This window comes from Bos indicus, chromosome 14 (genome assembly GCF_029378745.1).
Source record: "Bos indicus isolate NIAB-ARS_2022 breed Sahiwal x Tharparkar chromosome 14, NIAB-ARS_B.indTharparkar_mat_pri_1.0, whole genome shotgun sequence".
Lineage (NCBI taxonomy): Eukaryota > Metazoa > Chordata > Mammalia > Artiodactyla > Bovidae > Bos > Bos indicus.
In genome coordinates, this window is record NC_091773.1 from 37,393,441 (window position 1) to 37,421,190 (window position 27,750).

At 41.8% G+C, this 27,750-nt stretch overlaps 1 protein-coding gene across 8 annotated transcripts in view; it reads right to left on the reverse strand.

Annotated features, from left to right (window-relative positions):
- The window catches only part of STAU2 (staufen double-stranded RNA binding protein 2), a 307,659-nt gene extending 286,996 nt beyond the window's left edge, over positions 1-20,663 (reverse strand). Inside the window, exons 1-2 of one of the 8 annotated variants that reach the window (XM_070802706.1) lie at positions 20,548-20,663; positions 13,055-13,120 (exon numbers count right to left, since the gene is read on the reverse strand). In XM_070802706.1, coding sequence (XP_070658807.1) covers positions 13,055-13,072 — 18 coding nt within the window. In that variant the 5' untranslated portion in view covers positions 13,073-13,120; positions 20,548-20,663. Of the gene's footprint in view, positions 1-13,054; positions 13,121-19,887; positions 20,033-20,547 lie in introns of those variants that run through there. The other 7 variants (XM_070802701.1, XM_070802705.1, XM_070802700.1 and 4 more) reach the window with 7 other exon arrangements.
- Between the last annotated feature and the right edge of the window lie 7,087 nt (positions 20,664-27,750).

A 27,750-nucleotide genomic window follows, 5' to 3' on the forward strand; every position in this document is an offset into this window, starting at 1 on the left:
AGCTATAAGTTTTTGTCTTGCTGTTTTACTAACTGCTAGAGTTTATGACATATATCTTATCTACCTTTATATTGTACCACCTAATGAAGGGCATTAAAATCTTTAATAATATCTTCCATTTCTCCCTCAACCTTCAAGCTGTTACTATGCACTGTACTTTTTTGTATGCTATAAGCCTTACAATAGTTTAATATTTTTGCTCTGAATAATAAATTACCTTTCAAAAAGATTAATAAAAAAAGATTATACATTTACCCAAGTAATGACCATTTCTGCTTTTTTCTTTGTTCATCTTTTGCACTTTCCTGCTGCCTGAAGGACATTCTTTAAAATTTTTCCTATAGTGGTAAGGTATTTGCATAGACATTTCATCAAGAATGACATACAAAAAGCCAACAAGCAAATAAAGAGACATTAGACATCACTAATATCAAAGATGCAAATAAAAACTCTAAGATGCCACTTCATATCTAGTACGATGGCCATTAGCAAGGAGGAGAGGGCAGGAGGGAAAAAGGAAGGAACAAAGGAGAGAAATAAGCACTGGTGAGGATGTGGGGAACTTGAAGCTCTTGTTTATTATTAGTGGGAATGTGAAATGGTGCAGCCACTATGGGAAACAGTCATTAAACAGAGAACTACCATAGGCTCGAGCAATTTCACTTCTGGATATATACCCAGAATAACAGAAAGTGGGCATCTGAACGTACACTTGCACCCCCAAGCTCACTGCAGTATTACTCACAACAGCCAAAAGGTGGAAACACCCCAAATATCTACTGACAGATGAATGGATGAACAAAATGAGATATACACATAGAACAGAGTATTAGCCAATGGTGGTTGACAGGGGCTGATGGATTGAAGAATGGGGAATTAGGGCTTTAATGGGTATAGAGTTTCAGTTTGGGAGTATCAAAATTTCTGCAGATGGATAATGGTGATGGCTGCATAACACTGTTCATGTACTTAATGTCACTATACACTTAAAAATGGGCTTCCCTGGTAGCTCAGTGGTAAAGAATCCACCTGCCAATGTAGGAGATGTAGGTTCAACTTCTAGGTCGAGAAAGTCCCTTGGAGAAGGGAATGGTAACCCACTCTAGTATTCTTGCCTGGAAATCCCATGGACAGAGGAGTCTGGTGAACTACAGTCCATGGGGTCACAAAACAGTCAGATACAACCTAACAACTCTATAACAATAAAACTTAAAAATAGTTAAAATGTTAAGTTCTGTGTTATATACTGAATATTTTATAATAATTAAAAAATTTTAAACAAAAGAGTCACTTATTTTTCATTTCCTCTGGAATATATTGTTATTGAAGTATAGTTGATTTACAATGTTCTGATAATTTCGGGTGTACAACAAAGTGATTGTTTTATATAAAAAATATACACATATATTCATCAGGTTCTTTTTCAATTATAGATTATTACAAGATATAGAATACAGTTCTCTGTGTTATATAGTAGGTCCTTGTTATTTATCTATTTTAAGCATAGTAGCGTGGAGAGGGCAATGGCACCCCACTCCAGTACTCTTGCCTGGAAAATCCCATGGCGGGAGGAGCCTGGTAGGCTGCAGTCCATGGGGTCGCGAAGAGTCGGACACGACTGAGCGACTTCACTTTCACTTTTCACTTTCATGCATTGGAGAAGGAAATGGCAACCCACTCCAGTACTCTTGCCTGGAGAATCCCAGGGACAGGGGAGCCTGGTGGGCTGCCGTCTACGGGGTCACACAGAGTCGGACACGACTGAAGCGACTTAGCAGCAGCAGCAGCAGCAGCAGCATGTATCTGTTAATTCCAAACTCCTAACTCATCCCTCCCCTACCTTTCCCTTTGGTAACCATAAATTTGTTTTCTATGTCTGTGAGTCTGTTTTGTAGTAAGTTCTTTTGTATGACAAGTAACTTCTCAGAAAACATTCTCAGAGGGAACAGAATCCAAAGTTGACAAGTATTTTATGGTATGTTTAAAATGTCATTTGACTCTTTTCTGGCTTGTACATTCCAACAAAAACTGTCATCCTTATCTCTTTCTCTCTATATATAATGTCTTTTTTCCCCCTGACTGATTTGAAGATTTCCCTTTACTATCACTGATCTTCAGTCATTTGAATATTGTTTCTCTCAAATTAGATTCACTGAGCTTTACACAGTTATGAAGTTTATACTGGATTGGCCAATAAATTGGTTTGGGTTTTTCCATAATATTTAATGGAAAAGTCATTGAAAAGTGAAAGTGAAGTCACTCAGTTGTGTCCGACTCTTTGCGACCCCATGGACTGTAGCCTACCAGGCTCCTCAGTCCATGGGATCTTCCAGGCAAGAATACTGGAGTGGGTTGCCATTTCCTTCTCCAGGGGAAAAGTCATTATTTGGTCTAATGTTTTCCTGTTCCCCCTCCCTTCTCCTGAACATCTAATTAATTTATCTTAGACTTGTGATGTTATCCAATAGCTCACAGATGCTCTGTTCATTTTTTTCCTGTCTTTTCACTCTTTGCTTCATTTTGGTTAGCTGCTATTCCCTACATATTCCAGCTCACTTACCTTTTCTTCTACAGTGTCTGCTATTAATTCCATCAAGTATTTTTTACTTCAGATATTGCATTCTTCATTGCTAGAATTCCCATTTAAGTCTACTCATACCTTTTATTTATATTCTCATCGTTTTCCTATTTTCCTCTACCTTCCTGAACATTGACAGCATTATTAATAGCAACTCTTTTTACAGTTTTGTCTGCTGAATCAATCATCTTTGTCATTTCTGGGTCTCTTTCTAGAGATTAATTTTTTTACCCTAGTTATGGTTATATTCTCATGCTTCTTTGCAAGCATTTTAATTTTTTAATAGAAATGAAACTGACATAACATCAAATTAGCCATTTCAAAGTGAAGACATCAGGGGCATTAGTACAGCCACAATGTCGTGCAACCACCACCTCTACCTAGTTTCAAAATGTTTTTATCACACCAAAATAAACTCCATACCCACTAGCCAGTTATTCCTCTTTTATCCTTACCCCCCAGGACCTGGCAACCACCAATCTGTACTCTGTCTCTATAGATTTACTTATTCTAGCTATTTCATGTAAATGGAATCAGATAATATGTGACTCTAGTGTTTGACTTCTTTCACTTAGTAAAAGTGTTTTGAGGAGCATCACATTATACCATGTATCAGTATGTCATCTTTTCTTACAGATAAATAATATTCTATGGTGTGTATGTACCACAATTTGTTTACCCATTCATCCATCCATTTGGGCTGCTTATACCATCTGGTTCTTATAAATAGTGTTAATATGAACATGTGTGTGCATATATTTGAATAACTGTTTTCAATTCTCTGGGGTATATATCCAGGAGTGGAATTGCATGGTAATATTATGCTAAACACTCTAAAGAAATCCCAAACTGTTTTCTACAGAAAATAAAACACTTTACATTCCCACCAGTATAGTACAAGTGTTCTGCTTCCTCCACAACACCACCAACACTTGTTATTGTCGGTCTCTCTGATTCCAGCCATCCTAGAGAGCAAGAAAGGATACTCATGGTGGTTTTCGCTTGCATTTCCCTAATTACTAAAGAGGCTGAGTATTTTTGTTCACATTCATGTTGGTCATTTGTACATTTTCTTTGGAGAACTATTTATTCAAGTCCTTTACCCATTTCAGTTGGGTTTCTTTTTACTGTTGAGTTACAAGAATTATAGTTCTTATGTCACTGACCCATTTTGAGTTAATTTTTGTATGTGGTGTGAGATAGGGGTCCATGTTTATCCTTTTGCATACAGATATCCAGTTGTCTTAGAACTCTTATATATTGATGATGTTATTCTTTCCTGCGCTGTGTGGTTTGGGGCAATCTTGTCAAAAATCAGTGGGTCATATACGTAATAGCTTATTTCTAGCCTCTCAATTCTATTCCATTGGTCCTCCTTCCTTACGCCAGAACCACACTGTTTTGATTACTGTAGACTTACAGTATGTTTTGAAATGGAGTATGTAGGAGCTGTCCAACTCTGTCCTCTTTCAAGATTGCTTTAGCTATTTGGGCCCACTGCAATTCTATAAGCAGCTGAAGATCAGTTTTTCAAGTTCTGCAAAAAAGGTCACTGGAATTTTGACAGACTTTATACTGAATATGCAGACAATTTTGCATAGTACTGCCATCTTAACAATACTAAGTCTTCTAATCCATAAACAAAAAATATCTTTCCATTTACTTGAGTCTTCTTTAATTTCTTTCAACACTGTTATATAGTTTTCTGAGTACAGGTCTTCCAATTTCTGTATGCTTCTGGATGATGTTATAAATGCAACTGTTTTCTGAATTTCCTTTTTGGATTCTACACTGCTGGTATAGAGAAACAGAACTGTATTTTGTATCATCTTGTACTGCAGCTTTTCTGAATTCGTTAGCTCTGTTTTTTTTCTTTGTACTCATAGATTCTTTGGGATTTTCTATATACATGGCACATGTCATCTGCAAGTAGAAATGGTTTTATTTCTTCCTTCCAGATTTGGATGTCTTTTCTTTTTCTTGTCTAATTACCCTGGCAATAACTTCCAGTACAATGCTGAAGCAGTGGTAAGAACAGGCATCCTTGCCTTGTTCCTGAATATAAGGAGAACTTTTTTGTCTTTCACCATTAAACTGGATGCTACCTGTGAGTTTTCCATAAATGCCCTTTATCATGTTGAAGAAGTGCCCCTCTATTCCTAGTTTTTGAGTGTTTCTATTATGAATAGGTGTTGAATTTTACCAAGTGCTTTCTGTATCACACAGGAGGTGATTATCTGTGTGTGGTGTGGGTTTCCATTGTCTATTAATGCTGATTGATTTTCCTATGTTGAACCACTCTTGCATTCCTGGAGTAAATTCCACTTGGCTGTGGTATACAATCCTTTAAATATATTGTTGGATTTAGTTTGTTAGCATTTTGTTGAGGACTTTTACACCTATACTGATATGGAATACTGATTTTCAGTTTTTTCTTCCTCATGGTGCCTTTGTTTTGGCTTTGATATCAGAGTAATACTGGTTTTATAGAATGAATTAGGAAGTATTCCCTTCTCTCCTATGTTTTGGAAAAGTCTGAGAAGGATTGGTGTTAATTCTTCTTTAGATGTTTGGTAGAATTCATTAGTGAAGCCATCTGGTTCTGGACTTTTCTTTGGGAGGGATTTAAAAAAAAACTGAATCTGTTTACTTCTAATAGGTCAGTTGAAATTTTTTATTTCTTCTTGAGTCTGTTTTGGTAATCTGTGTTTCTAGAAATCTGTCCATTTCATGTAGGTTATCCAATATGTTGGCATACAACTGTACTATGAGCCATGCTGCTGCTAAGTCGCTTCAGTCGTATCCGACTCTGAGTGACCCCCATAGATGGCAGCCCACCAGGCTCCCCCGTCCCTGGGATTCTCCAGGCAAGAACACTGGAGTGGGTTGCCATTTCCTTCTCCAATGCATGAAAGTGAAAAGTGAAAGTGAAGTCGCTCAGTCGTATCCGACTCCTAGCGACCCCATGGACTACAGCCTACCAGGCCCCTCCATCCATGGGATTTTCCAGGCAAGAGTACTGGAGTGGGTTGCCACTGCCTTCTCCACTATGAGCCATAGTACTCTCTAATAATTCTTTTACCTCTTTAAGGTCATGGTAATGTCCCCACTTTCATTTCTCATTTTAGTTATATGCATCTTTGCTCTTTTTGTCAGTCCAGCTTGTCAGTTATCTTTGCAAAGAACCAACTTTTAGTTTCAGTGATTCTTTATACTGCTTTCCATTCTCTATTTTATCTCCACTTTAATCTTATTTTCTTTCTTCAGCTGGCTTCGGGTTAATTTACTCTTTTTCTGGTTTTCTTAAAGTGAAAAGTTAGGTTATTTGTTTGAGATTGTCCTTTTTAAATGTAGGTGTTTCCTGCTATAAATTTCCCACTGAGCACTGCTTTTACTGACTCCCCTAAGTTATAGTATACTGTATTTTTATTTTCATTTGTCTTTGTTGTTCAGGCGTTCAGTCATATCCAACTCTTTGCAAGCCCATGGTTGCATGACACCAGACTTCCCTGTCCGTCACTGTCTCCTGGAGTTCGCTCAAACTCACGTCTATTGAAACAGTGATGCCATCCAACCATCTCATCCTCTGTCGCTCTCTTCTCCTCCTGCCCTCAATCTTTCCCAGCATCAAGGTCTTTTCCAATGTGTTGGCTCTTCACATCAGGCGGTCAAAGTATTGGAGCTTCAGCATCAGTCTTTCCAATGAATATTCAGAGTTGATTTCCTTCCGGACTGATTCGTTTGATCTCCTTGTTGTCCAAGGGACTCTCAAGAGTCTTGCCCAGTACCACAGTCCAAAAGCATCGATTCTTCAGCACCTCAACCTTCTTCATGGTCAAACTCTCACATCCGTACATGACTACTGGAAAAACCATAGCTTTGACTATAGGGACCTTTGTCAGCAAAGTGATTTCATTGATTTTTAATACACTGTATAGATTTGTCATAGCTTTTCTTCCAAGGAGCAAGTGTCTTTTAATTTCATGGCTGCAGTCACTGTCCGCAGTGATTTTGGAGCCCAATAAAATAAAGTCTATCACTGTTTCCATTTTTCCCCATCTGTTTGCCATGAAGTGATGGGACTGGACATCATGATCCTATTGTTTTGAATGCTTCTGAAGCCAGCTTTTTCACTCTCCTCTTTCACCTTCATCAAGAGGCTCTTTAGTGGCTTTTTGCTCTCTGCCATTAGGGTGGTATTATCTGCATATCTGAGGTTATTGATTATTTCTCCCAGCAATCTTGATACTAGCTTGTGTTCCATCCAGCCTGGCATTTCGCATGATGTACTCTGCATATAAGTTAAATGAGCCGGGTGACAATATACAGCCTTCATTTGTCTTTAATTATTTGCTTATTTACCCTATGATTTCTCCTTTGATCTGCTGGCTGTTTAATAAGAGTATGTTGGTTAATTTCCACATATTTGTGTGTTTTTTTGTATTCTGTCATTGATTTCTAGCCTTATTCCACTGTGACCAGAGAAGATACTCTGTACGGTTTCAATCTTTCAAAACATACTGAGGTTTGTTTTGTGACCTAACACATGGCCTATTCCTGGAGAATGCTTTATGTGCACTCGGTAAGAATTTGTATTCTGATGTTGCTGAATGCTTTGTATATGTCCATTAGCTCTAATTAGTTTATAGTGCTGTTCAAGTCCTCTATGTCCTTACTGATCTTCTGTCTAGATGTTTTATCCCTTATTCAAGGTGAGGCAGCATTTTAATCTTGGATGACAAACACTGAATTTTATATGTTAGGTTCTGGATTGTGTGGCATTCCTCTATATAGTTTTGGACTTTGTTGTGGTGCAGAGTTAAATTACTTGGGATCACTTGGAGTCTTCTGAAGACTTTCCAATACCCTATGTATTACAAGGTCTTTATAAACTAGACAGTGGAAACACAAACTATTCCCAGCCTCGTGTGAGCTCCAGAAATTCTTTTCTTACTACTCTCCAGTACTTCTTTCCCTGACTTTGATATGGTCCTGTCATGCATCTACAGATCATAACTGAGCCAAAGACTCAAGAAGAACCCTCTGAAGCACTTTAGAATGCATATATGCTTGAGTGCACTCTTGATTATATATTTGCCACTTCTCCCCACAGCTCCCTTCTCTCTGGTACTCCGACCTACAATTCTAACCACCCTGGCCTTCCCGAACTCTTATCTTTGTTTCCTAATCCCAACAAAACTTGGTTCTGTTTTGATTCCTCCTCCTTCTACTGCAGCATGCAAACAACCTCTGGCTCTGTTTCAAACTACTGCAATAGAAGGGCTTACTTCCATGTGTTTCTATTCTCTCAGAGACCACAGTCTGTTGCTACCTGTCATCCAATGTCTAAAAACCATTGTTCACATATATATACACATATATATATATATATACACACACACATACATACACACACACACATATATATGCTTTCAAGTTTTTTAAGCAGAAAGAGTATATTATTGCTGCATAACAAATTACCCTCAACTTAGTGGCTTAAAAAATAAGCATTTTTTAAATCTACTTTCTAAGGTTCAGCAGTCAAGGACCAGCTTGGCTTAGTGGTTCTGGCTCAGAATCTCTCATGGTGCTGCAGTCAAATGGTGGTGGGCCAGCAGTCTCTGGGGTGGAAGCTTCACAAGGGCTAGAAGACCTGCTTCCAAGAAGGCTCAATCACACAATGTAAGCTAAAGGCCTCCGTTCCTTGTTAGCTGTTGGCAGGAGACCTCAATTTCTTACCATGTGGGCCTCTCCAGTGAGCTATTCACAACATGGCAGCTAACTACTCTCAGAGTGAGCAATGCAGGGTGACACAGAGAGAAAGAGAAGAGAAGCTTTTTTTCTTTTGGGGGCCACACTCCGCAGCATGCAGAATCTTAGTTTCTCACCAGGAACTGACCTTGTGCCCCCTCTGTGGAAGCACAGTCCTCTGGGCTGCCAGGGAAGTCTTCCACAAGGTCTTTTATAACCCATCCCTGGAAACGATCCGTCACTTCTACCATATTCTACTGGCCAGACCTGGCAGAGCATTAACACAAGGGTGGCAGAGATCACTGGGGGCTATCTTGGAAGCTGGCTATCCAGAGGACAAATCCTGTTACGCCAGCATGGCAGAAAGGCAAAATCTTTCTTAAACATTTTATCCTCCCTGTGATTACTACTTTTTTTAATCCCCTAACTGTAAACTGCATCCTGTGACTTTAAAAAGGGATGGGCAGACTGTGGACCCTACTCCAAAGACAGACTTTGAAGAAAAATAACTAAGAGTAAGTACCAGCAGCTTTTAAGTGAAAAGGACAGTTCTGGGGCATATGGTAAGAAAGAAGAGAGCACTTGCAGCTGACCTGCCTTGAGAAACATTCAAGTGCTTCACTCCCCCAAACAATTACTTACTCTAATGACCAACTTAAACATCTGCCCTCCTTTCCCAACAATTTCCAGAGCAACAATAGCAACAATACCAGTCATAGTAATTTTAACAGAAGTAACAAGAGTGCTAGGACCAATGCTAAGCATCTGGCCTTTGTTGTCCCAATTATTCCTCACAACAGACCTGTGGGATACTATCATTATCCCTTAAACTTTAGACCTTTTGTTTCTTAATGACCAAACCCTGGCTTTACACTTTACAGTATACCTTGATACAACTTTATTCTTTCTCTATAATACCTGGCTCCCTCTTGTTCTATAGGATTCTCAACTTTTCTGGCACTGAAACTCTATTTTGTCCTCCCTATTCTCCTACTTCACTTCAATCAGGCCTTAAAGCTTCCCCTTAGTTTCCATGTTCCCAACAGCAACTACCAAACCTCTTTAGAAGGAATCACCACTTTAGACTTCTATTAAATCCCTGCTGCTGGGCTCTCCCAATACTACAGTTGCCTAACACAGACTTCCCAACCCCCTGAGACAAACTGCCCAATCAAGTGTGCCTCACCAACTAATCCGAAAACATTTGCCCTATTTCAGTCACTAATTTTCAAGTATCATTTCACAGCACATGTGGCTTCTCAATTTATATTTGCTGCAGCTTAATGCTGAAATGGTTTCCTTTCCCTCAAAGTAAAAGTGTTAGTCACTTAGTCGTGTATGACTCTTCCCAACCCCATGGACTATAGCTGACCAGGCTCCTCTGTTCATGGAATTCTCCAGGCAAGAAAATTGGAGGGTGTTGCCATGTCCTTCTCTAGGGGATCTTCCCAACCCACAGATCAAACCTGGGTCTTCTGCATTGCAGGCAGATTCTTTACCATCTGAGCCACTAGGAAGCCCTAAGGGCTAGTAATGAAACATCAGGAAGAAAGATCCAAACTCTTAGTACAGTATGCTGGAAACACAGGTTACCATCAGTTATTTGTTGAATGAATGAAAAAAATAAATAAACTAATGACTAACTTAGAAAATTCTGAAGGGGATATAATCCAAAGAATTTTTACAAATAAAAAGATAAAGATGCCAGTGAAAACATAAGCAATTCACAAAAGCCAAAATACAGAAGAATGTAAGCAAATCATAGAAATTCAAATTAAAATATCTCTTTTTGTCAGACAGATTGACAGAGACAGAAAATTTGTCACAGAAATAAGGAAACAGGCATTCTGATAAACTTCTAATAGATATAATTTTGTATTTTTGGTATTTATGCATCAAATATCTTTAAAATCTGCATATTCCTTTGAATAGTATTTCCATTTCTAATAATTAATTGCAAGAAAATAATGGACAAAGGAACACAGGTGTATATAAAAAAATACTCATGGTGGCATTAACTATAATACAAAATCTGTCCAACAATAAGGATTTGATTAAATAAATTTTAGTACTTTCAAACTATGGATTAAATCACTTGAGTATTATGTATTACATAATTCCAGTTTTTTAAAAATAATACATATTCACATAAAAACATAACTGCATAGAAAAAAAATTAGAAGTATACACCCCAAAATGTTAGCAGTGATTACTTCTGTAAAAGAATAATGGAATTACTGGTGATTTTTTTTTCCTTTTTACATATCTATACCACCTAATTTTTCTGCATGAGTTGTACATGCATAAGAACACACACTTTTAAAAGGTGAAAGTAAAATTGTGAAGAACAATTTAAAGGCAGAAGTATCATTATGGCAGCAGAACATGGTACATTCCTATGTTCCTTAGTAATAATGTCAGCTAGAGACAATATAATATCAAAGAGGATACCAAGTAACTCGGTATTCAATACTCTAGTTTTTAATTAGTTCTAGGAACATATATGGAATAATTTGCTAGTACTAATCAGGCATTTTAAGAAACAAAACACCTCCCGAATAAAAATTTATCTACTAATCCTAAAGATAATACTGAAAATCACAAAGTGAAAAATCTCAACTGCTGCAAGATGCCAGCTTCAATCGCCTTTTCATATCTTTTCACATTTATCTTGAGAACTCTCTCTCTAATACGAAAGCAATCACCATGAAAATAACAAAACATAAAAATCACTTGTAAGTTTAAAAATTCAATGTGACTTTAGGTTTGGCCAAAGAGGAAATGTTCTCTATAACTTCTACTATTCTAAATTAGGTTAGTTTTTTCTCTCAGACTTGAACAGTTTGGGAGGATAAAACTTAATCAATAACAAGAGAGGGTCCTGAAGCGAGCTGAGAAATACTTATTTGCTACAAGCAAAGTATGTCTGTCTCCTGGCCCTGTGGACAATTTCTAGCCAAGGTGCAGGGAACTGCTGTGGCCATGCAGAATGTTGCCTAGTTTTTGTCTGCAAGGCCTGGTTCAACATGACCAGCAGCACTGAGGGTTAGTAAATCCTCATTAGGACTGATCCATAAACCATAATTTTCAATGACGTGGTCTGACATAAAACAAATGATAATTTCTATCTATCTATGGTAGAATTACTGTACCCATATAATTAACAGCAGGTATTCATACAGTCACTTAGGGGGAACTTCACACCTACAGCGCCGTTTGTAAGTCACATCCCATAAAGCGCCATCAATGCAGCCAGTGGGACTTGACGGCAACCCTGAAGGCACAGGAAGCGCTAAGCACAGTACCTTCCCTTTAGCCTGTGGAGTAATGTCTTTGAGGAAAGCAGTATTTGCTACACAAGAAAACTGCCTAATTCAAGGAAAAAATCAAAGATAACTTTGCATAAAGGAGAGATTTACATTAATGGCATCTGCGTGAAGCAGCATCATACAATACCAAAACTTACAACACAATTATGGTTACTGTTGACAAGGATGGAGATCTCCCTGCTTTAGTGGCAACCCTAGCACCATTCACCCACTCATCCAGCAAATACGTAAATATCACAGACAATAAGAACTATTCTAGGACCTGGGGATTCAGCAGTAAACAAAGTAACAAGGAAGACAGATGTTAATTAACATTACCTATTTGAACAGAATTTCAAATGTCAGAGCGTCATTAAATAAAAGGGCAGGGTGTTATGAGAGCACATCCCAGGCCTGTGAGTCAACTGAACCAAGCACAGGGCAAGAGGTGGGTGGGGGGAGAGTGAGAAGAGGGCCAGGGAGAGGTAAAGCAGGAACAACCATGCTTAACCTAGGACCTAAAAGAGTCTAGTTTCACTGAAGCATTTAGACTGTTTCCTAGGCACACATTAAGTCTGAGACGCAGAAAGATATCCAAGCTAAGAGATCAACTTGGTAACTGCTCCCTAAGTCTGAAGCTCAGAAAAGAGGTCTCGATGAGGTATAAACTTAAAAGTCATTGACTCAGAAATGATACGTGAGGCAGAGGAACTGGAGATTTCTTAGGCAAGGTGAACTTCATGGAGCGGGGATTAGCGGGGAGGTCATGGATTACTCCCTCAAATCACAAAAAAATGTAATTTCTTCTTGCAGTGAAATTAATTACTCCTCTCTTGATTTGCAAATGTGAAATAAAGTAATTTTGTAAAATTACAGTTATGATACAATACCCTTTTTTGTTCAGAAAGGGTAAGATTAAATGTATAAAGTTCTTGGAGAAATGCCAAGACCTAAGGAAACTATTTCTTACAGTGAGTCTAAGGCATTATATGCTATAGTTTATTTAGCAGAGCACTTCCTTTTAGCCTTCTCCAGCACCCCAGAAAAAGCAATCTTTTTCTAAAGCACTGATACAACTACTTCACAAGATTTGTCACTGAAAGTACTTCCAGTCTGCAGAACTGCCACCTACTGAAGCTAGATCATGACTCCTGAATACACCAAGTCCTGGAGGGATGTGACACCAGAAAGAACAGACGAACCTTCTGCTGTTAACACTCAAAATCTACCAGCGTTCAGGACTATTGCTATAATTCTTACACAACCTGCCCTGCAGCCTTCCTATGACAAATATATAGTATGTAACTGCTCTATAAACTGGTGGTCAGGTGGTGGTTATAGGAAAGCTGAGTTAAAATGCTCTACAATTTATGGCCCAAGCACCATATAAGAGTGACATGCCTTAACACAAACTCACCTGATTTATCTGAAGCATGTTAAAACAATATTGACCAAAGTGCTGTATCCCTCACGGCTCCAAAAACTAGAAAACGAAAATGAAGAAATAAAAGTTCAACTTAGTTGGTGATCACAATGATTAGCACTTTAAACACATGTTCGTGACCAAAAATCAAATATATAATGGAGCAGATCTAGATCAGCGTAGAACTTTCTATGATGATAAACATATTCTAGATCTTCACTGTCCAAGCTGGTAGCCACATGTGGCTACTGAACACTTGAAATGTGGCTAAAACAAATAAGAAAGTGAATTTTAAACTTCCTTTAATGTTATTTAAACTTAACCACAAGTGTCGACTAGCTACCATACTGGATGGAGCAGATCTAGGCTGAACAAAGTCTCTTCTGGTTCTAGAGTTCTACAACAATTTCAGCAAAAGTGAAGCTGTTAAAACAATCTAAAAGTTTCAGATTAATATTGAATATATACTTCCCTTGCTCCAGTAAGGTTTTAAACAGCTCTGTTCCCATCCTCTAAAAGATAAATTAAGCCTGAAGATGTAACATGCATACTCTCTTAGGTGGAGTGGAAAAGAGCACATGGTAAGGCTACCTAGTTTTGGTTTTTTCCTGTTTCTGGCTTTAATATCATTACCAAAAAACTGCATGCATATTAAAGCTTTATATAACATTTTCAAAAAGAAAATCACCACTGTGACACATCCCATTCTTACATTTGGATTTGTTTCCCTATGGGTCTGACCTCCTTGCGATGGCTGTATTATCTTCATGTGGCAAATCTCTTCTACATGTAACTTAAAAATAGCTATCAGGGACTTCCCTGGCAGTCCAGGGGTTAAGACTCCGTGCTTCCACTGCAGGGGGCACAGTTCGATAGTTTCACTACCAGGGCTCAAACAAGATCCCACAAATCCCGTGACCAAAAAGAAAGATAGCAAAGAAGGGCAGGAAAACCCAAACTTATAAATAAATGGACCTTGTAATGGTAGAAGTTAAGACACAAAATTATCTACAGTCCCCCCAAAAAATTATCACAACTTTTATATACAGCAAGTTAAATTCAATCACTTGTGTAGAAACTTTTATACTAAAAAATTTTAATACTGAACTTTCCCTCTGAAGCAAAGGTTCTTGAGATACGTATATACAGACACCATATGAATATGCATGTGTTTATATGTATATACATTTCTGACTACCATTTTTTCAAGATGACAAACTAGAGTCAATTCAAAATGCCTTTGAAAGTTTTCAATTATCTAATAGTGACCTCAGCATCTATGTCAGTTTTTACATTTTTCAAGAGAACTGCATGTTGTAGAAATAGCACAAGGCCTGAGTACCGGTGAATTTGCATTTTAGTCCAAGCTCTTCAGGAGACTGCCTTTTGAGCCTTGGTAAATTACTTTGTGTATCTTCAGAGTTCTTTCCCTTGCTTCTATTTTCTTTTTTCTTTTTTAATTTTTGAAAAGTAAATGCAAGTCCTCTGGTAGGCAGCCTCTAATGAATAGAGGAAAGCAGCAATAACAAACTACCATTTCCAAGACTGAGTTATAAAAAGACCATCATTACCCTCCTGCGAGTCACCTGCTCTCATTCCCTCTCACCTGTTTGCTCTGTGGGAAGCCTGTGCCACGTTGTAAGCTGTCCTGTAAACAGACCTACGTGGCAAAGAACTGAGGGACACCTTGAGCCAACAACCCAGAAGAAACTGAGGCTTTTGGTCCAAGACACTGCAAGAACTCAGTCCTGCCAAGAGTCTCATGAATGACTCAGAAGCAGATCTTCCTCTAGTCAAGCTTTCAGATGAGATCACAGCCCCAGAAACAGCTTACCTGCAATTTCCTAGGAGACCTTGAGCCACAGGCACCCAGATAAACTGCACCCAGATTTCTAACCCACAGAAACTGGGATGATAAATATTTGCTGTTTTAAATTCTTAATTTCTGGTGTAATTTGTTATGCGGCAATAAGTAATACAGTCCTGGTCAACTCTAAAGTTCTATAATTCTATGATGCTTTAGATGTTAACTAATATATTTAGGCAAACCCCAAAAAATCAATTCCCTGTTCAACATTAATAAATAATTAATGCTAGAATATGAAAGTGGTAAATTATGAAACTTAAACATTTACATTTTATTCAAGAGAAAATCATTAAAAAGTACAGCATTAGTGAAATGGTGTTAAAATACACCACCAATATGTAAAACTACAAACCAAACCAATTTTCTTTTTTTAATCGAAAAAAGTTCACTTGGACATTAAAATATGAATTAACTACTAAAAGCATTCTCAGTGATCTAATATCCCTTACTTCCCAGAATTTAACATTATTTAATAAGAATTTACCAAAGTTAAAAAAATCTCATTTTGTTTTTCATGTATGCCTCTACAAGTTAACAATGCTTATCTATAGACCTGTATGTGTTTATTCAATATTAGAGTTTGGCAACACTGGTGGCTGATCCTGAGAAAAAGGCACAATAAAATACAGCGGAAGTTCTAATCTTCCGATATACAAAAGGCAGTTTTATGAAGAAGCAAAAACAAAAGCACCTATTCACTCAAAACTGACGATACAATTTTAAAAATTCTGTAAGCCTTTCCTTCACAATTATAAAGATCTGTATAAATTAAAACATGAAACTATCAGTCTGTAACAGCACTCTGGGAAGTCACAGGATAAAAACTCTGAACTTAGTTTTTTTCACAAACAAGTTATATTAGATTTATACCAATATAAAGATTTCAACTATTCCACAGACAATCTGGAATGCCCACCATAGCACATCTCTTTAACTTCATTTCTTCTTTAAAGACATGCCACATCTACTGTCCTATATTTAAAAGAATCTGATAAAAATATCAAGTCATATCAATACAATGAAGAGCATTTTATACTGCCTACAGCTTCATAAAATCCACCTTCCCTTCATCTGTCAAAAAGTTTCTAGCTACCTTTCATTCCAATTACAACTATGTGCTTTTAGAGAAACCTATTCACGTGTCCCAAAATTGCCCTACAGTGATACCCTGTCAGGCACATCAGGACATGTAGTTCCAGATTCCAAGCTACTAAGTGAAAACAGGCAGGATGGTTTATGGATACAAGGCACCACTACCTGGAGGGGACCTGCCACTCATGAAGAATTAAAGGTCCATCGTGAATCTGAAATGTACTGCTATTATCACTTGCTGGGTGTATTATGAATCACATTCTGCTCATCTGATTAATTGAAAGCTGTGCAAAATTAAATATAAAATCCTCAACAATTAAATCCTGCTTTATAAAATGGCATTATTAAATTATTATATCTATACAACATCTTATATTGACACCTATCCCACAACCGACAGGCAACCCTCACTTCAGTGTCTCATATGACAATATGAAAAGCAAAACATTTACTATTCCCATTCTTAGATTCCAAGCCACTACAAAACTGAATACCAACTCAAAGCTTCTTACTCTAAAATTTTCATGGGCTTCTTAAAAAGTGTTTTAAAAAAAGTTTTTCATTTTCATTTCTTTTCAAAGTACCACAAATAACTATTTTTCTGTAAGAAAAACAGAACAATTTGGTACATATTTTAACAGTGCCCTAGAGACTATGAAGGCTTCCCAGATGGCTTAGTGGTAAAGAATCCACCTGCCAATGCAGGAGACCTGGGTTTGATCCCTGGGTTGGAACAATCCCCTGGAGGAGGGCATGGCAACCCACGTCAGTGTTTTTGCCTGGAGAATCCCATGGACAGATGAGCCTATCAGGCTACAGTCCATGGGGTTGCAAGAGCCAGACACAACTTAGGGACTAAATAACAACAAAGAATCTATGATATATTCTAGAGAAGTTTCACTCTATGAACCATTCCAGTGGAAAACATCCACATACATACTACCAGCCAAATAAAAAAGAAAATAGTTATCAGACACCAATTTTAAATATCAGGTGCCATATTTTGCCATATTTATATTACCTCCTTTAATCCTCATCACCTTGGAATGCAGGTGATACCTCCGTTTTTCTAGAAGTTGGGTCACTCCTCCATGGTCACATCACTAGGATTAAAACTCAGTTTTGTCTGGTTCAAAGTCCCCTTCCCTCCATTATATGTTAAATTATAAAGAACTCAAGTCCTTAAAAATATTCCTGTAACAAAGGGCCTGATCTCTAAAACAATAATGGCAAGGATCCTATATAGAACTTCAGGGAATTACTCAAAATCGATGACACAAAAATATAAATTATAATTATTATGAATTCTATACACATACCTAATATTTTGAGTATCTAGAAAAGGCATGAATATATCTAGATATGATCTGATTATAGTGTGTATTTCTCCACTATTCAGTCTAATAATAACAAAATTCAATTTTGCAATATCTAGACTTTTATTATGATCTATACACATAAATGATCCGATATCCAGTGCTCAAAGTATACAAAAGAAAAGAAGACACAGAAATAGATGTAAAGAGGAGGTTAACTACAGAGAAAAAAAAAAACCCAACACATTGGCCAATTATAACTTTCAGAACCTGATTCTAATACAGAAAAACCACTCAACCTCACTTTCTATACTGTTTGTATACTAATAACTGATAATCAGCTTAGATATTTTTGATAGTCTTATGCTTTGTTGAAAACCAGACCAAGCCTCTCCTTCCTAGAATTTCATTCCAGGCATGGCAAGTAAGCTAAAATGTGAAATTTACATGGTCTTCCATGCTGAATTACGTCCGAGTAAAGAACTATGATGTATGTAACTTATCCTCAAATGGTCTAGGAAAAAATACATTATGTGTGTGACAGAAAGAAAGTAAATGATAAATTGTAAAATGGTAACAGGTGACTCTGAGTTAAGGTTACAAGAATACTCTTTGCATTATTCTTATTATTGGTACTTTTCTGTAAACTTGAAATTATTTCCAAATAAAAAAATGTAACTTAAAAATTACATGGCAGTCTATCTGAAGTTAACAGTGCAAACCTGGAATATACAGCAACATTGTCACAAATACAAATCACAGATTTTTAAAGAAAATTTTAGTGATGGGTGAAGAAATCTGAACCATGTCCTACCAACTAATGATCACTCAGGAATAAATTTCAAACTACACTGCCATGGAATGCAATGTGGCAACCGGTGCCTTGAGTTGAAAACATATTAGGATAAAACCGTAGACATCACATAGTTTGTTTTAAGTTTCACAAATTTAATGTAGGCCTGCTGCAAAATGCAGCAAATTTACAATTCAAGTGGTATGTGTTATCTCTGGTTTGCAATAAAATACAAATTGAAAAATGAAAAACCTGCCAAATTACAAAACAAGAGTATCTGGATTTTGATGGTTTTATTAAACAAGATTTTTTTTTCCTACTGCAGCTCAGTACACCGTGGTATGTGTGAATCATCTTGAGAACGCAAGGACAGAGAAGAAATAGCCTCCAGGAGCAATGTTGCAATCTTTTCTCCTACAAGGTTACTATTATCCCGCGTGCCCATCACAGTTTTGATTTCAAATATTCATCATACTTCCTTAAAACATAAGGATGCATCAGAAAAAGTGATTAATGCTCAAAGTTCCCCCAAATCGTGAAATCAAACATTAAAATTGAAGGTTTTCAGCTAACAGTTAAACACCTTTAAAAGATCATCTCATCTTTTCTGCAGGAATCACCCAACTTAAAATCCTTTAGTATGTTCCGCTAATTGAATGGTCCTTCTCTACCCAAGGAGATTTAAACCTTTTGGGGAAGGTGGTGGGGGGTGCGGGAAACGCGTCACCCCAAGTAAAGATCCTTTCCAAAGAAAATTCTCAGCAAGTGCAAAATTCTGCACATATTTTCAGGGACTTTCAGATCCCAAGGCCATTATCCCCGCCCCCTCTCCAGAAGGATCCCAGCTGAAGCGTTTCCCCGATCGCCTCTGCGGAACACCCCCCTGGACCCAATCCACACAGTGCCCGGCTCTCCCCCGAGGACGGGAGGCTCCGTCCTCTCCGGGTGGATTCTGTAACCGATCTTTGTCTCTCCGCCCAACTCCCTTCACCTCGGCAAGGTCACTAGCTGCCAACCACCCCTCTGTGCCGAGCTCTCACCGTAGTAGTTCGTAGGAGCCACGGCACAACTTGCGTATCATAGGATACATTTTGCCCCCCTCGGCCCCACCTACCTTCCCCATTTCGGAGCCTTACGTCTTCATCACTTGCCCATTATACAGAAATAGCCACCACCGCCCGCCCCCCGCGCGCCCCCGCCCCGCCCCACCGATCCTCCCGCGCCCCCCGGGCCCCTTCTTGGCAGACACTCCAAGGATGGACCCCCCCCAACCGTCTCCCCTCCCTTCCCCTCCGCAGGGACCCTCCCCCTCCCTCTCCCGCACTGTCGCCTCTCCCGCAGTCCCCTCTTCCGGCCGTTCCCACCCCCCCGGCCCCCCTACGACCCCCACCTCCCGGGTCCCTGCTCCCCCTCACCCACTGGCCCCCCTCAATCCATTCGTGCCGGCCTCCTCGCCTCCCTCCCGGCTCCTCCCCTCTGGACACCTGTGTCGTCCCACCCCCTCCACATTCGCCCCCCCCCAATTCATTCACCTCCTCCCCGGCTCCCTGCCCCCCGCCATCCTCCTCCCCTCCCCCTCCCGCCCCGAGAGGGCCCGAGGAGGGAGGGAAGGCGCGGGGGAGGGGAGGCCGCCAAGGGGCCGCTCTTCTCGGGGTTCGCCGCGCGCCGCGGACCCGCAGAGCTCCCCAGCGCCCTCTGTCTCCTCCGCCGGCGGGGCGGAAGTCGGGGCCTCCAGGACGCCCCCAACGAGGGTATTTACCTTCTCGCCGGGGACACTTTGCAGACGACTCCAACATTGGCAAACACTACAGAGAACTGACCCCGCTCGGCCGCCGCCGCCGCCGCCGCCGCCGCCGGCTTCCACCCCTCGGGTTCCCCGCCCCCCGCCTCCGCCCGCCTTTCGGGCGCTCCCGCCGCGCCCTCCCGGGCCCGCGCCGCGCGCTCCCGCCGACGCAGCCGCTCCCGCGCCCCAGCCCTCCCGGCACGCGCGCGCGCGCGCCCCCGAACCCCCGCGGACCTGCGCCGCGCGCCCGGCACCGACCCTCCCTCCCTTCCTCCTCTCGCCGGCCCGCGGCCGAGCGCGGCCATTGTTCGAGGCTCCGCTCCCGCCCCCTGGCGGCCGGCAGTGCGCCGCAGTGGCGGCCGTCCCGGGCGCTGCGGTGCTGGCGCCGGCAGGCCGGGCCCCCGGGCGAAGGCCCCGTCCCCCGGGTCCTTGGAAAACGGGGGCGAGCGAGCACCCTGTGATCGCGCCCCGTCCGCAGTCTCCGGGCCCCCGCGGCCCGGTTCCCCGCCCCCTCGGCTGCAAAGGGTGGGCCTGGGGCAGCCTCGTCCACACCTGCAACTCGGCCACTGCCTCCCCCGCCCAATGGACCCTCTGCTCTTTCCCGGCGGTGTCTGCACCCCGACTCCCCGCCCGTACCTTCCCCAGGCTTTCTCGCTGCCCCCCTTTGCTCTGCTGGGGACGCGCTACCATCCCGCGTCTGCTCCGGCCGCCGCTGTGCGATGCACGGTTTAGCGGATCCTGCACCTTTCCAGACTGGGAGGAGGAGGGGGCGGGGGAAGGGGAGGGGGTTAGCGCAACTGTCTCGCCCAGAAAACACTAGTGATCAGTAATCACCTGCTCTCCAAGAGCCGCAGCGTGGCCAGACAGCCTCCTCGACCAGAAAAATCACGAAAAGATATATCTTTCGAACCAAAAAGGAGGAGGATCATCCTAGAATAGTGCCCTAGATTCTAGATTGTTGAGGCGAGAACGCCAGAAAACTCGAATTACTTCTTGATTCGTCCTGGTTTTGATGTGGGTTACTGATGTCTGGATAACTTCAACCCAGTTAAGCCCCGTGAAATCCAACACTCCATTTAGTAAATGGCACCATAAATAATCTGGTAATAAAGTACGTCTAAAAATAGAATTATTACTGTGTTTCACAAACTTATCTATTTGCATTATTATTCCCAGGGTTCCTCTCCCAGTATCAATTCTCTGCCTGAGACATGTCTACCAGACCTGTGATTTCTTTCAGTCATCGCGTAAAACCGATAGTTCTCTGAACAGCTAGGAAGACAGTGTAGCATACAGGTTACAAGAAACGGCATTCTAACTAGATAACCAGGGCAGGTTATCCACTTACCAAGTAGAAGACCATGGGGATGTTATTTACCTGATGAGTTTTATTCTTTTGTTGCCCAGGAGACAGCAATGTGTATTTTTTTTTTTTTTTAGGATTTATTTATTTTGGCTGTGCTGGGTCTTCCTTGCTGCATGTGCTTTTCTCCAGTTGCGGTGAGTGAGTGCTACTCTCTAATTGCTGTGTGCAGGCTGCTCACTGTGGTGGCTTCTGCTGCTGCTGAGCACGGGCCCTAGGGCAGGTGGGCTCAGTAGTTGCAATACCCCAGCTCTAGAGCACAGGCTCAGTAGTTGTGGCACATGGGCTTACTTGCTCTGCGACATGTGGGATCTTCCCAGACCAGGGGTGGAACCAGTGTCCTCTGCACTGCCAGACGAATTCTCAACCACTGGACCACCAGGGAAGCCCTATAACGTGTGTTTAATGTCATAGTATGCACAAAGCCCTTTAAAGCAGGGCCTGACCCGTGGTAGGTCTCCCGTGCAAGGACATCATCTCCTGCCATGTTTTCCTCCTAGAACTCTTTCCTATGCTTCTTCCCTCTTTTTCACCTCTGCCAGTTCCTTCAAACTTAACGTGGCGCATCCTCCCTAAATGTGCCCTAGTCCTTGGTTAATGACTTCTAGCGCTCAAGCCTAGCATTCAAATACTTGTTCAATGCTTTGAATGAGAACATGCCCTTCATACCAGCAATATGGAAGGACAAGCCTCCCACATTTGTGCCTTTGCTGGGCTCCTCCCGCTCCCTGCAGTCCATCCTCCTGTGAGCAAGTCATCCTTCAGTTCAGTGCAGTCTCTCAGTCGTGTCTGGCTCTTTGCGACCCCATGAATCGCAGCACGCCAGGCCTCCCTGTCCATCACCAACTCCCGGGGTTCACCCAAACAAACTCATGTGCATCGAGTCAGTGATGCCATCCAGCCATCCAATACTTTGGCCACCTCATGCGAAGAGTTGACTCATTGGAAAAGTCATCCTTCAGATCCTTCCAAAATCACCTTCTTGAGACCATTTTGCAGCTCCTCTGAGCAGGCCAGCTTTTTCTTCTCTCTCCTCTGACATGATAGGTGTATTAGATTGTTTTTGAACCTGATTCTATATGCCAAACAGTACCTTGTGTAAGGCCAGGCTCTGTGTCTCATTCATCTTTGTAGTCCCAGCATCCAACAGCCAACAGGTGGAAGTAAATGCTTTCAGAATAAATGGATGAGTTGATGCTTTTAGAAATGGCGCTGAAGTGGTCAGGAGTGTCATTCCCTCTTATTCAGGTCGTTATAGTTGATTGAAAACTTTATCTCTGCTGTAACTTGTAATTAATTTTAAGGCTTTGGTTATCCACTTGCTAATTAAGAGATGTTGAAGGGGTGGGAGAGAGACCATGGGTGTGTTACATTTAAGCCCCAAATCGAATGAATTTTTTAAATTTCATTTATTTAATTTAGTTTTGGCTACACTAGGCAGCATGTGACAAACATGCTTACAGTGAAAACACCAGACATGGGAAAATCCATATATGCAGTATTAGAAATGTTTGTATGAATAGTAAAAGACTGTTTCGTTTTTCTCATTAAGTTGGCATGCAGAGAACCAGAAAATCGGCTGGTAGTGCGGGAAAAAAATTCCAGAGAGAGAATTTATCATCTGGCTTTATTCTACCATTGTTACTCTAATTCCTGATACTTTTCTTTGTGCCTTGCTTGTAATTATTTAAATTTTCTTGAAATAGAAAAAATGTGTAACATCTCTGAACACAGGGGCGTGGGATAGCAGGTGTTTCTTCTTAAATAAGTTCAATTACTTCTCCTAACCCTTTTTAATTGTGTCTATTTTGAAAGGTATCATTTAGCACTTTGTCATCTTTCCTTCGTGTCCTATCCCCTCTTCAAAAGGCTTCATTATTCTTTCTCCCTTCCCATTTATAAAGGAGCGGGGCGGGGGGTGGGGGGTGGAGAATAAACATTCTAGCTGTTTATACTTTCTCACTCTTTCATCTCTTTGGTACTTGTGATTGCATTCTGAATTAGTAATATATTGCAGTTGTAATAAACCATCCCCAGGGAAATCCCTGGTAGTCCAGTGGTTAGGATTTGGCGCTTTCACTGCTGGGGTCCAGGTTCCATCCCTGGTAAGGGAACTAAGATCCCGCAAGTTATGCAGCATGGAAAGGAATGAATGAATAAAATAAGCTCTCCCCACATTTAGTGACTGAAAACAACAGAGGTTTATTTAGTTCAGGCAGTCTGGACAAAGCTCAATAACTTTATATTTCACTGCTCCCACAGTTATCAGCTAGGACAGCTCACAGGCTGGGAGCCCAAACCGGGTAAGGCCACACCTGTGGTTGATGCTGGCCGTCTACTGGGACCTCATCCGAGGCTGTCGGCCAGAACACCTACCTGTGGCCTGTGAGCTGCTTGGCTTCCTCAAAGCACAGTGGCTCGGTTCCAAACAACAAGAAGTCAAAGACACGTGTTCTTTTAAGGCCTGGACTCAGCAGCTGGCACAACTGTGCTGTGAACTCTGCCATATTCTATTGGTCCAAGAGTCCCAGGGCCCAGATTCAAGGGGTGAGACCAGACTGCCAAAGAATTTTAGAGTCACATTTAAACTCTACACATTCACTGAAATATATCTCCTTGTCTGTTCACTCTTTTGCTCTTGTGTTAAAATAACGATGGCATTGAAAATATCTTTTCATGGACACCTGGGTCTGTGTGTATCATGGCGACTGATTTCTCATTGAACGTGTCCCTCGCCCACTGAAGACACCTGAATGATGGAGGCTACAAAAACCAGGTTCCAGAGGGCTTAGTAAACTTTTCTAGTCCACTCCCTGCCTCAGGTCAAGGGGGAGACTTCGGGCAAGTCAGGTAGTCAGCAGCTGCAGCAATGGGAGAGAGAAACGGGTAGGTTGGATGCTGGAGGAGAGGCCCAGGCTGTAACGTGCAATTGTAACACCGAGTCACGCTGTGTTTCTGGAATGTGTGCAGTTGGCCGTGCGCCATGCGGCCAACGAGGAGGTGAGAAGTGACCCAGGGAGGGACCGACAGAGGCAGGGTCAAGACAGGGTCAAGCCAACTGGCAATGTCAAGAGGATACATCACCCAGGACAGGGGCTACTCCTTCCTCTCCCATCCCTTTCTCAGCATCTCTGTTGCGCTTAGTCGCTCAGTCATGTCTGACTCTTTGCGACCCCACAGACTGTAGCCCACCAGGCTCCTCTGTCCATTGGGGATTCTCCAGGCAAGAAAACTGGAGTGGGTTTCCATGCTCTCCTCCAGGGAATCTCCCCAACCCAGGGATTGAACCCAGATCTCCCACATTGCAGGCAGATTCTTGACTGTCTGAGCCACCAGGGAAGCCACCAGGCAGGCGCATTTTTTCATTTACTCATTCAGTGTTCATGCTGTGCCTGGGGCAACCCCAAAATATGGCAGCTTGGCGTGAGGAGTATGTTAAGCTAAAGGAATTTTAGAAACAGCATGTAATGGAAAAACTTTCTGACCTTCCCCTGAAACAGGTCATAAAACCCTCATGTGAAACATGCCCCCTTTATACCCAGAGGAAAGAGCATCCTTATCTTCCAAAGATGAAAGGACAAGGAGAGGAACTTGCATGAACAAGCCTTGCTCAGCTTCGGCCAGTTTGCTCCCCTTACCTCATAACCTCTGTCCCATCACATCTTTCCCCAACGTTCCACTGTTCATCAAACCTAGCATAAAAGTTTGCAGGTTTAATTGTTTCTTTGGGTCCTCATTGCCTTAGGAAAACTTCTGTGTCGTGTAAAACTTGTGTCCAATAAATCTGCATGCTTTTCTCTTGCTGATCTGCCTTTTATTATCGGGGTCCCAGTCGAGAACTTGGCAGTGGGGAGACAAAGATCTATTTCCTGCACTACAGCCGCCAGTGACAGTGATGTCTGTCAGGGTATTAAAATTGTCTGCTGCCACTCTGTACCCCTGCCACTACACGGGGCCAGCAGATTTGTCTGCCTCACCGACCCAAGTTCCAGTGTGCTACCCTCTGATGCTGAAAACTTAGCTGCTGTGCAAATCAAATCTCAGAGACAGATTTTGAGGTGCAATAGTAAATAATAGCTTTATAGCTTCCATGGGCAAAAAGGGACACAGCACACTTGTGCCCTCAAAAACTGTGTCTTCCACCAGGGTAGGGGGGTGGGAGTATTTGGTGAAGAGTCTTATAGCAGAGCTTCAAAGGTGGGGTTGCTGATAAGGGTCAGTGTATGTGCGGGGTAAGCACGCCTTTAATTTGGCCTCAGGTGGTCTCCTAATGAGCTTCCGTGGTTCTCAGAATGCTCAAACTGTGACTTTCCTTGGAATGAACAATGCTTCATCGAGTATCTCCCATTTAGGGGTTAGTTCTATAGAAGAGTTTAAAGATATTGTCATATATTCTCTGAGGCAGAACCAAGACTCTCTCCCAAGGCTGCATTATTGATTCTTGACTGCTCCTCCCATGTCTTCTCCTCCCCTCCCTTCCCTGATTAGTAACTGTTTGAACCTACCCTCTGAAACTCAGGGAAGGTCATGGAAGCTGAAGCCTGTTACTTACAAGCTAGAAGCAGGGAACACAGAAAGGCCTCTGTGCCCAGGAGCCCCACAGGGTCCTGTTTGGTTTCACATTCATCCTGCCAACTGCCCTCTGACAGACACACACCCACACATACACACAGGGTCCTGTCTGGTTTCACATCCATCCTACCAACTGCCTTCCAACACACACACACACACACACACACACACACACACACACACACACACATTTCATTTCTTAAGACCTGATATACAGCTTCTGTCCAGTACCTGCTGACCTCTAAGCCTACACTTACCTGCATCCTCATCTCTTAGGGTATCTTCCCCTAAAAGTGATCCCAGCTGTCCGCAGCCTCACTGCAGCCTCAACACTTGGCTGCTGACCCTCTGCCACTCCAACCTTTCAGGGCTCTATGCTCCTAGCTCCCTAATTTGCTTGCAACTGCACTAAGGAGTGTCTCCTTGACCTTCTAAGACTCACACTGGCAAGACCACCACTAGGCTAAACGCTATGGAAGGTAAAGGAGTCTTTCCATAAACCCACTTAAACATTCCGGTCATCATAATTCTATCAGCACTCACGTTTCTCCATTCACTCCACTAAGTGGTCCGAGAGGCAGCATTTCACCAAACTGGCTGGTACTCAGTGCACAGGGCTCCCACGTCAAGACTCGCAAAGTTCTCTTCTCCGTCTTCTGACATACTTTACCACTCTTGTGCATTAGGCTTTGGGTCCCCAGTGAAGGGGGTTGAGCCTATGGACACTGGCCCTTCTGTCAATCTTTATCTTAACTAATCTGCCTGAGATTTGCATCAAGTGGTTGCAAGTCAGGTTTTTCATTATAAACTTTGCTTTCCAGCTTTTAAAATGTCTCCAAACTGGGGTAAACAGAGCTGACTTATTTGGGTGTCTCACTAGCCTGGCCAACCTTTGAGAGCACAGTGGTAAGACCTCTGTTTTAACCCCATCAATGTCAGTTTTATGCAACCCATTTTTAAATAACCGTCTAAAGCTTTCCACCTGGCTGAGATGAATTCCATGGCCCTTCTTTTTCTTTTGTCTTACACTCCATCAATATTTCCTTTATTCAGATTCTTTCTCAATAACAATGTTACAGTTTTCATACTTCTAAGACCAGTCCCTTGCCTCTTGCCTTTGCCTCTCCCCATTCTCCTGCTAATTAACCTAATGTTTTTATAAGCATCTGCAAGACCCATGAGGGGAAGCTAAGAAAGCCAATTCCAGATTCTCGCTTGATTATACATCACTAAGTTTATATGAGGTACCAGGAGATGTGGGTTCAATTCTTAGGTGGGGAAGACCCCCTGGAGAAGGAAATGGCAACCCACTCCAGTATTCTTGCCTGGGAAATCCCACGGATAGAGGAGCCTGGGAGACTACAGTCCATGGCTTTGAACAAGAGTTGAACACGACTCAGCAACTAAACAACAGTTCAGTTCAGTCACTCATTTGTGTCTGACTCTTTGTGACCCCATGAACCACAGCATGCTAGGCCTCCCTGTCCATCACCAACTCCAGGAGTCCACCCAAACCCATGTCCATTGAGTTGGTGATGCCATCCAACCATCTTATCCTCTGTCGTCCCCTTCTCCTGCTGCCCTCAATCCTTCCCAGCATCAGGGTCTTTTCAAATGAGTTACCTCTTTGCATCAGGTGGCCAAAGTATTGGAGTTTCAGCTTCAACATCAGTCCTTCCAATGAACACCCAGGATTGATCTCCTTTAGGATGAACTGGTTGGATATCCTTGCAGTCCAAGGGACTCTCAAGAGTCTTCTCCAACACAGTTCAAAACCATCAATTCTTTGGCACTCAGCTTTCTTTATAGTCCAACTCTTACATCCATACATGACCACAGGAAAAACCATAGCCTTGACTAGACAGACCTTTGTTGACAAAGTAATGTCTCTGCTTTTTAATATG